Consider the following 11006-nt stretch of genomic DNA (forward strand, 5'->3'; position numbering starts at 1 on the left):
CACATTCCAATGTCTGATCACTCTCCCTGGAAAAAATCTCTCCCTAATATCCAACCTAACCCTCCCCTGGCAGAGCTTGAGTCTGTGCCCTCTTGTCCTGCTGCTGGTTGCCTGGGAGAAGAGACCAACCCCCACCTGACTCCAACCTCCTGATTCTCCAGGGAACTCCTGAGGAGCTCCTGGGCTGTGCCACACACCTGCAGATAGATGGTGGTGATGAGAATCGAGCCTTGGTTCCACTCACACAGACACTGAGCTGCTCCTGTGGGCACAAAGAGTTATTTAATTACCCCATAAGAACCACTGATGTGATACTGAATATATAATACATGCATAGAGTGCATAATACAGATCATACTTGCAAAATTGCAAATAGAATAGTAGAATTTTAGGGGTTGAAATGGTTCTATCTCTATGATTCTATGATTCTATACAAAAGATATTACAGAATAGAATACATAATACATCCATATACTGTGCAATGTAGAACATAATTGCAAAATTAGGATTGCAGATACATAATAAATAGCAGAATGCACAATATATAATGCATCATGTGTAATACATCATGTATAATACATAACATAGAACATAGGTACGAAATTATAACTGCAAATACAGAATATGTAACAGAATATGATCTATAACCTATGATACATCATCTAGAATATAGAATTACAAGGACAGACTCTGGGCAATGTGTTCCCTGCAGCTCCCAGCCATTCTCTCTGGGTCACACCTGAAGTTTCTCAGCATGTTTTTAAGGCACTTGGGAATAGCAAAATTCATTCACCTGCTGGGAATGTCCTGCTCATGACTTTGGGAGACCATTCCTGCCCTCAGGTCCCACGTGCAGGGCTGGGAGAAGAGGTGGGAACAGCTGGAAGCTCCAGTTTGGGAAGTGGCCAGCAGCTTTTACTGCCTGTAAGTGAGATGTGTTTTTAGCTGCCTTCGGTTCCCCCCCCCCCCCCCTTTTTTTTTTTTTTTTTTTTTCTAATGGATAAAGAATCAGTGCAGTGACAGAGGTGGGTGGTCTATTTTGGGCAGTTTCTGAAGTGGAAGGAAAAGATCCATTCCCTGCAGATAAGTAGGGAAATAGACTGATAAATTGTGTCACCAGGGAAGTTCATGTCTGTACATAAAGTGTTTTAAAACAGGTTTCTGTAGACAGCACAGATCAGAGACTGGGGCATATGCACGTTTGCCTCGACATTGGGAAGAGAAGTGACAAATATTCCACATAAATTGTGAGTTTGAAGCAGAGGAAGGGAAGGGGAAGGCAGAGAGGAGCTGGAATACCACAGATGTGTGTCCCACAGAAGTTTTCTAGCTGAGATGGATGATTTCAGTCTTGGTGACATCAAACTGAAGCAAAGTTTGATAGGGTTGCGTGCTGATGTGTCAGTGGCAGGTACTGAGGGAGGCCAAGAAGTGGTAGCTGGAATTTTCAGTGTTTCTCTGAAAATGACTCAATAAAATGACATTTTGGGATTAATTTACAGTAAACCCATGTTTTTCCATCCAGTTACCAGGAATATAAACGACAGGCTGGTGCATTTCCTTCTCACACACTGTGAGGAGTAATGACATCCTGCAGCTGATCTGATCGGGTTTTGCAGCTGCCAATTGGAAATTGATAAATAATGATGTTAATGATCCGTGAGGAGGAATGTGCTTAGCTTTATGGCCTCTAAGTGAGGACATTGTGTCTGTGCAGAGGGTTAGAGACACTCATACAGTGTTCTAAGGAGAATTGAGGATGATCAGCATAAAAACCATCACTGAGACTGAGCTTTGAGGAGTTGGTCACTGAAGGAGTGATGCAGGGAAGGTTCTCTGTGTGATATTTGTGTCCAAAAAGGGGAAAGGCTGGAATTAGTTGGGAGAAGAGGGGTCTAGTCTAGGGGAGGTGACACGGTCCAGACATTTGTTGGTGGGTCAAGGAGTGCAAGTGGCTCAAGGGAGCTGCAGCCACTGACATGGCAAAAAGTAGCTCTGCTCACCTGATACAAACCTGGAATATGTTTGACCACAAAGTGAGAAAGTACCATATCGAGTTTTTCAAGGGTCTGTATCAGCTGAAGGAGGAGGTTGAAGTATTGAGGGTATTGTCTGGTGAGGGTTTGGCATGAAGGAAGGTGAAAGCATGTGAAGCTCTGTGTTAGTAACCAGCAAGGGGAAGGAATGGGACAAGAGCTGGTGGGAACAATCATTTTATCTGATGGACCTGCTGTTCAAGCCCAAACATCTTCTGCTTCCCCTGGCAGGAGGTGTGGTGGGAATCCAGGGAATCCTCGTGCCTGCAGCCTGAACCAGATTCCCTGTCCATACAACTGGCACTGGGTCCTGCAGTGAGTGGGTGCTGCCCTTGGGGTCTTCTTTTCCAGTTTATTATTCTTAAGTCAGGCATTTAAATCAACCGTGCATTTTTGGTAGCCTGGAAAAACGTGAACACTTTATGGAAAGAAACGTAAATAAAATATACTTGCATCTTCGAAAAGGTTTCTCTTTACCCTTAAATATGCTGATTGGGCTTATTCTTTTTCGCTTAGTCTTTGTGGGCTGTTAAAATCAGTTGCTTTTTCCCATCTCAAGGAAATGCATCTTTGACACTTCTCATGACCTGAGTCACGATGCTGTCACGGAGCCAGAAAACATCCTTAACGGTCATGGGTAAAAGAGCAGAGCTGCTGAGGGTGTGTGGTGGGTGGAAGAGGGAGAGATTGCTCTGGTTTGCTCCAGTTCCTATTCTAGGGGTGTTTCAGACAAGCCATTTATTATAATTACCCATGGATATTATTATCAGGTTCTCAAATGCAGTGGTTCTCAGGGCTCTTTTTATTTTTTTTTTCCACATAACTTGGGATAAATTCTGTGAATTCAGCCCGGATTGAATTCAGATGCAAAAATATTTGTCCTAATGGTTACAGCTAGAGCAAGGGGAAATCAGGCAGAGAGGAAAAGGTGAGGAAAAAGTCACAGATTTAGAAACATGTAGTTTATAATCAATACTCAGCCCTTTAGGTAAGGAGCTGTTACTAAACTTGCCCTGTCTCCTCACCCAACACAGCTGCACACAGAGATGTCCTTCAGACATTCCCAGCCCAGTCATTTTGCAGTTTCTAAGACAGTCTGATCAGTCTCTCTGACAGTGCTGTCCCAATCAAAAAAAAAAAATCAAGCTCCTAAAGATCATTTTATTCTGTATGATTTGGAAGAGAAGCCTGAGACACCCAAATCTCCAAAGTTCTCAATGCTGAGGCATCTCGGAGCCATCCCTGAAAGCAGGCTTTGAATTCAGAGCTGTGTTGATATGAATTATGATTGATGGACGTGACAAGGGGCAGCAATAGTGCATACTTGTTTTCTCAAGCGCTTCATCATTCACCAGCAGACAGTGTGAGCAGAATTCCCATGTGCAAGAAGCTGGAGGAGCAGAGTCTGTCGGCAGTGCCCGGAGGCTGCCTGTGTGATAACCTCATTAGTGCAGCGCTGCTCTGAGCTCACATTGTGCTCTGAAGAGTTTGCAAACTCAACTCCAGGGCTGTGGGAGCTACAGCCACAGTCTGGCCCAGAGCTTGGCACCACAGGGTGGGGAGGATGACACTGCTCCTTCGTCTTTGCTTGTGAAGTACTGCGTAGCTACACCCGCAGGAGCTACCAGAAACCAATCTTGGGAGTCTTTCCATCTGTGCAGAGTTGAAGGTGCTGGTTCAAAGGGCTTGGCAAGGTCTGGAGCCATCCCTGCCTGTGCCTGGAGAGTGCTGGAGATGGCCCAAGAGTGGGATGGCCACTTTGGCTGGTTTGGCTGGTAACCACCATCTGGAAGAGTCCAGCTGAAGTTACGGCCGCGCCAAACCTGGAGCCAGCAGCTGGCAGACCAGTTGTGTTGGGTTCATTTTCAGTTCCGCCCAAAAATGGACTGAAGTCTTTGCACCAACAGTATTTTTAGTTGAATAAATCCTGAAAGATGTTTCTTATGCCAGATCTGTACGTGTGGTGCTTGTTTTCTGAGGAAGTGCTTCACGACACCTTCGTCGTGTGGCTTTTTGAGCAGCTTTAGCACAGCAAACTGGTGTCTGTACAACATGGGAAATGGCAAGGGAAGAAGCAGATATTTGTGTCAGTTAAAATAGTTAACAAGGCAGTTAACACTGTGGATGTCCTCACAGCTGCCGTGAGAGGTGCTGTGGCACTTGGGACACTGCTGCTCTTCTGGCAGAATGGTTTCCTCTCCTTTTTCATTCCTCTGGACTGGCAGTGTGATTTCTTTTCCATGCAGGAAAAGAATTGTGATGGAGGGAGGAGAAATGACCAGCTCTACATCACTAATTGTATAAATCCCAGGTTGGAACTGTTCTTTCCATCTTTGGCCGGGTAGAGGTACAGGCAGCAAAGGGTTCATGGCAGTTCCTTCTCTCTCCTAACCTTTGCTGAGGACAAGAGGAAACTATTGGGCATCAGTGGGACACTGTAACCAAGGGACAAAGTTTCTGAAATTGATGATAGCAGAAGAAAAACTTCAGAAGGAGGAGGGGAGTCTTAGGAGATTTTGAGTGGATGAGGCTGACGAGCAGTTGGAAGAGCTGAAGTTCAAGGGGTTTGGGTGAGAGGGCAGAGGATTTTGTCTCATCAGTGGCTGAGACACTTGGGCTGGTGCTTGCACATCTCAGCAGAGCACTCTGACCTAGGAGCCTGTTGCCATCACATGCCTTGCCTTGCAAACAGAGAGCAAGTTCTGCTTTCTCAGGGCAGTGGTGAGATTCAGAGCAGCTGTGCTTCCAAAGGTTTGCTATCAAGCAGTTTTAAATGTTACAAAAACAACAGGCTGTGTTGTTTTCTCCAGTGGAATCAAGTTAGTAATAGGTTTTGGCCTTGCACCAGTTTAGCTGAGAGAAAAAGCTGCTCTCAGTAGCTACGTGCTGTGTGTACACATGGTGTAGCTGAGCCTTAATATTCCTCCTTTAATGGGTCTAATTGTGCTGGAAGCATTGAGGGTTAGGGTGTGAAATGAGTTTCAATTTGATAGGACACAATTGAAGGAAGTGGCAATGCGACTTTAATTGAGAGGTGATCGTTGGCTAAAATAATTTGTTTCCTGACTTCTTCTAGGAAAACCTCTAACATTTTACACAGCGAGGTAGCACGTGTTTGCCTGGATCCAGCAGGACATGAAAGGAAGGCCTCACTTTGGCAGGAGTTGGGGCTCGTGGTGCAGGGCGTGTTTCTCGGGATGCTGTTGAGTTTGTCTCTCCAGCCTTCCCAGAGGGCTCGGAGCGGCAGCATTGCTTCCTCTGCTCCTGCACGGGGTCAGCAGGCAGCATTTCTCACCAGGGCGCTGCTGCTTCCTCTTCCGACTCTAGGAGATTACAGATTACACTGGAACATGTCTGAGAAAAGGTCAGAAATGAGGGTGAAAGTCTTGGCACTGGAGCTGGGAAGCTTTCCATTCTCATCCGGGAAACTTTTTGTATTGAATCAAAAGCAAAGCAAAATAAACCATCACATCCATGACACTTCTGATTTTCCTGCCTCTTTTTCTTTTTTTTTTTTTGCTTGCCAGTGAGCATGGATTTTATTTCCTTTGCATTATGTGATTAGGGAATATTTCGCTCCTCAGTGTTACACTGAACAGAAATAATGGCCAAACACGGTTCATTTTCCTGTAACTCCACATGATTGCATAGCCTGGAGTTACTGCATTTTTATTTACCAAATTATAGATGTTTATATGTAGTGTTAATGTCAGTAGACTACGTGGGACCCTTTGAAATGGAGTCTGTTAAATACTGTAAGATGTAAAAGCTAATCAAGTGGGGTTTGGGTTTTGATGACACTGTGTTACTAAGCTTTTGGTGTTAGAGTAATGGAAGAAAAATGAACCAAAAAATCAACATAGAAGCATTTTATTGTAAGGCTGAGAGGTGCTTAATACCACTTTAGTTTTTCATGGGAAGTGTATAGAGAAACTAAAATCCTTCTGGTCATTACTTTCCTACCAGAACCAAATGTCTGGGCCGAGTTCTTGTTGCTTTGCTCACTATCAGGGTGGAATTTCTCTATGCCTAAGAGTATCCTACAACACTTGGCCAGGGAGACATGTCATGTCCATGCTGAAATTTAACGGGGAAAAGGGTTAAATTTCAGTTTGGTGGGGGAGTGCTGTTTTCACCCCTTAGGTGTGAGGGTATGGGGTTTTTTTGAAGTTTGGCTGTGAGTCAGTGAGTTCCCTCTCTGCTGGAGAGGCTGAGGCTGCTGCCTGTGCACCGATGGGATCTGTGGGACTGAGAACTCAACCTCAGTTTAAACCAGGTAAGAAGTGATTTGGTTGCATTAACTGTGTGTGGACTCAGTTGCAGGGCAGAGGAACACTAGAGCCATCAGCAGGATTCTTTCAGGGTCCCTGGAAGTCTTGGGGCTGGCAGGGATCTCTGCCCTGCTGCGTTTGGGGGTGTAATTATGTCATTAGGAGCTGCAAAGATCAGGCTGGTTTCCTGCTCTCTCCTCAGTGCCCTGAAGTACTGTGCTCCAGCACGGAGCAGTTTGAAATCTGGCCTGAATTCATCAAGGCTCTTAGCTGATCAGAAGAGGACAAGTCACTGGATTAATTGCTTTGAGTTGATTGATTGCTTTTCGCACAAGCCTAGAAGCCTGCGAGTCTTGAATGTTTTCCCCTTGGTATAACTTTTCTTTCACATCCAAAAATAGACTTTGAAAACTTAGAAATGTGAGATTTGATGAAATGTTTAAATCTTTGGTCAGACCTGAAGAGCATCTTAAAGGGTCGATAAATAAAGTGATCATAAATAACAGTTTAGCTGTTGGTAATGACCCCTGCAGTGGTGAAGGTGTGTGGAGAGCTGAGGTGTCTCTTCCAGGGCTGTGGGAAGGAGACAGGTGATGCCTCAGCACTCTGATCCCATCTGGCCATACCTGGGAGCTGCTCCTGATGGCTTTTCCACAGATGTCCAGCTTTGTCAGAAACCACTAAATCTTCCCAAGTTTATTTTCCTTAGAGCATCTGTATTTTATAATGGTACTTTTAATTTGTTTTTTCTTTCTCTGCTGGGATTTCTTTTGTCTGGCACTTCCAGGCCTCCCTTCTCTCCTCGGTGGAAGTGTGTCTGGTAGTGATGGTTGGTTTGGGAATTCACCCTGGTGCTCCCAACAAAGCCCATTGTTGTTTTCTTTCTTCACTTTCCTCCTCAACTTAATCCCTTTGAGAATCAGTGGAATAAAATGTCTGGAAAAATGTGGCTCAGGTTTGGGGGACGAGGTGACAGTGGATTGGATTTTCCAGGTCTCAGTAGGCAACATTTATCCAATGTGATGCTGCACTTGTAAATAAACTTCTGTCAGACTCCATAGGCACAACATCCTCAGCTTTTTCAAGTCCCTTAGTAAAATTAATGAGATTTACCAGTAACTTAAATGAATACAGACTTTTTTTCCTTTCATATTTCTCCAACGGAAGTCTGAAAGGCTGAATTAGGATTAAGTGTAGGAGTTTGGTGACTTGGGTTTAGCCATGATCAGGAATTTGGACCTTGGGTCTGAAATATTTGAGTGGAAATAATACAAGTCCTGAGCCCAAGCTGAGAGGCAATGCAGGCACATGGGAAAATAAACCTCAGCCCAAACTGGCTCTGATGTATTCTGTACACAGCTCTTGAACTCTGAGCTGAAAAATCTCTAAGCTAAGCTCATGTTCTGGGTGATGACCAAGGGAAAGTGTCTCTTCACTCAGGATGCTCCACTGGAAATGTTCAGAGTGATCCTTGAGAGAGCATGTTTGCCCTGGAATCGTGATGGTGACAATTAATTCTCTCTAATTACCATGGAAAGTATTCCTTAAGTAGTCAATAGGATGTGATCTGTGTGTAGCTGTCAGTGTACAACCAAGTCAGCATTTACACTTTGAGGCACTGTCACATGCCACGAGGGCACTTGAGCTCAGGATTGTGCCCTATCAAACAGATTGGATATTTCTAGCAGATTTATACTTTAGCTTGTTTGTTGCTGGGCTTTGACAGTGGCTGAGAACTGCTTGAGCTGTAGGAATAATGTTGATGCTTGACTGAATTCCTTGTGCTCTTTTGGCCTGGTCCAGCCCTGAGCACACACAACTCCTGTTTCCTGCAGGAACAGCTTCCTACTTAGAAGGGCTGGAGGAATGGAGGGGGAATTTGTCACACTTGTGGGTGGGTACAGCAGCACACTAGAAAATTTGAGGGTTTTCTTTAACCTTAATCATCCTCACCATCTTAATTTTATTACAGGCAGATCTTCAAGAACAACTTTGCCATCAGAAATAATTTCTCTCCTTTTCGTAGCATTCCAGCTTTTAATTTTTTGACTTGTATCACTTGTAATTCCATTTCTGTGCAGTTAAGCAACCGAATGTCTCTGCAGCAAATACAGGTTGGCAGGCAATGGTTCTTGGGACATATGTTTGGTATTTGCAGCTCTTTCATTTGTCATATCAGAGCTGAATTTCTGGCTCATGTTTCTGCTGCAAAGTGCTGTGCAATGAGCTTAGGGTTAGTTAGTTCTTTACTGATGTTTGTATACATCAGATTAAGTTCTACTTCCAAATATATATTTACAAATTAATTGCTTGACCCCCTGAATGCTTTTTTTTCAAAGCAAAATCATCTTAGATTTTGGTTCCACTCAGTATTTCTTTTTCATTTTCCTTCTCTATTTATAGTTTAGTGATTTTTGTTTTGGTTTATTCTGTGTTTTCTTCTGTATCAGCCTAAGGATTTGTAGGATGTCGTTACTACAATTAATAGAAAACTTCAAAGTGATGACTTAATCCTGCAGTTCTCTGAGCATCCTTGGGATTCCTCAGTTTGTATGGAAGCAAAGCAGCTCATCCTCATGTAGGAAGGAGTCTGTAAATTTCTCTGCGTGCAAGTATTTCATTGATTCAGCTGAAGGTTTTGCATATGGAAATCCAACACAAAACGCACCTTGGGGTTTCATCCTTTCTCTCATTGTGCCTGTCTGGGATGCAGAGGTCTGGGGGCTTGGCAGGAAAAAAAACCAATAACCCCCCTAAGCTTCCAGCTCCATCGTATTAAAAGAAAGGGAGAGGAAGCCTCGAGTGTCTTTAGGATGCTGAGACATTCATTAGGATTTTTCCGCCTTCCTTTTCCTATTTTCAATCCATCTGAAGTACCATTGAGGCTTTTCAGGCAGCTTCCTGGGAGAAAGCCTTTGCTGTGCTGGTTGTGAAGAGGTGGCTGCAGACTGTGTGGCTGGGCCTGGCATTTGGGCAGGGGCTGTGCAGAATGAGCTTGTTGAGGAACCTCATTCCCAGTGTGGCTCCTTTGGAGCCCGAACAAAGCCAGCGGTTCCCGGCGTGGCAAGGCCACAGCAAAACAAGTTAATGATCTAAACCTTTTCATTCAGGGCTGCTCTGCTCTTCAGAGTGCTTTGGGTTCTGCTCCAAACAGACTGGCCCCTTTTTTTTTTTTGTTGTTTCGCTTCTTTCTTTGGGTTTCCTCACATTTCTTTCTTTACCGGCCATGAAATTTGGAGTTAGTTTCCTTTTCCAACTGCAGAATGAAAGGTTGTGACTACAGAGTGATAGAGGGAGTAAGAAAGCATATCCAGGCTGGGCTCAGAGCCAGCACAGACCTCTTTGAAACAAGCTAAATTTAGGGTTCTTGGGGCTTTTCCGTTATGTTTTCCCTTTCCTTTTTTTTCCTCAGTACCTAAGGTTTGTTTTCTTCTTTTTTTTTTAAATGAATCTGAAATTTATTACTTTTTTTTGATACTGTCTTGATTTTTACATGTATTTTGGCATAGCTTTAATTCATCGTTACTTGATGTTTCCCTCCAGCCTTAGTTCTGCTCATGACTCTTCTGTGTGTATTTAGCCATGGAGACAGCAAAAGGGACCTTTCCAGGGCTCCCAATTACCAACACTGTATGTGGTACTTTAGGAAAATAATTCCTGATATTCCCTTTTTTTTTTCCTAAAATAGAGAATTGGAATCCAGAGCTTGTTCTTCAAATACAACTCAAAAACTTCTTGGTGGGCAAAACTGTCAGGCAAGCAGCAGCAGGAGGAAAAATTTCCCTTCCATGGAAGGGAATCTTTCCTTGGCCTCATATATTTATTCTTCTATTGTTGTTTATTTTTTACCTGAAGATGAATTTTGTAGGTATTTTTATTGCAACAGGAACTCTTTCTTTCTTTTTTTTTTCCTGTCTCTTTTTTTGCTCTTTTTTCCCCTCTTATTTCAGCCAGTTTTAGAAACGATAAATGAAGATAAATTTCCAGTAATGTGATTTATTCCATCTCTGTCCCATCAAGGTAAACTGAACAGCCAAGACACTTACAACAACTTCACCAACAACAACCCTGGGAACCCTCGACTGCTGCCCCTGCCAAGTTTGACTGTGGTGTTGCCTCTGGCTCAAATCAAGCAGCCAATGACTTTGGGGACCATCACCAAACGCACAGGGTAAGTGGCACAAACCCTCCTGGACCTTCTGATTTCTAATTCCCATGGAAAGAATTTCCTTTTCTAGTGATAATGAGTTTTATTGCAGTGTTTGTAATTTAATGCAGCAGAAAGGAGGGGAGAGGAGGCTGAAAAACAGCATCAGAGGAGCAAAGAGAACCTGAAAACAAATCTCCATAAATTCAGGACTGTTCGTTTGGGTGGGTCAGGAGAAGTTTTCACACCAGGAATTGGTCTGAAACATAAGCAGAGCTGTGTTCAATCAGGATGAAATATGGTTTTACTTTTTTTTCTTTCAAAGTTTGTTTGGTTTGATTTCCAAGCTTTCCAAGCAGAGATGATTTTTTACTATCAGAACTGGAAGGACAGTAAACCAGGTTGAGCAGAAAGGCAAAACTTAATCCTGCTGTTTGCTTGACCTTATTTTTCCTCTGAAGTGACCGTTCTGTACTGTGTGATTCACGTGTGGATTTTCATTTTGGAGCCAACTGCACTTTGGTACTTCTCACTGGGCCACGATACAGCACT

The 11006-nt window shown here is 43.6% G+C and overlaps 1 protein-coding gene across 1 annotated transcript in view; it reads left to right on the forward strand.

Annotated features, from left to right (window-relative positions):
• Positions 1–10478, forward strand: part of BCAS3 (breast carcinoma amplified sequence 3) — a gene marked incomplete at its 3' end in the record, with an annotated part of 109862 nt that extends 99384 nt beyond the window's left edge. Inside the window, exon 15 of the mRNA XM_009076225.1 lies at positions 10328–10478. Within this exon, the coding sequence (XP_009074473.1) occupies positions 10328–10478 (151 nt within the window). The remainder of the gene's footprint in view (positions 1–10327) is intronic.
• Positions 10479–11006: the final 528 nt, after the last annotated feature.

This window comes from Acanthisitta chloris, unplaced genomic scaffold (genome assembly GCF_000695815.1).
Source record: "Acanthisitta chloris isolate BGI_N310 unplaced genomic scaffold, ASM69581v1 scaffold15076, whole genome shotgun sequence".
Lineage (NCBI taxonomy): Eukaryota > Metazoa > Chordata > Aves > Passeriformes > Acanthisittidae > Acanthisitta > Acanthisitta chloris.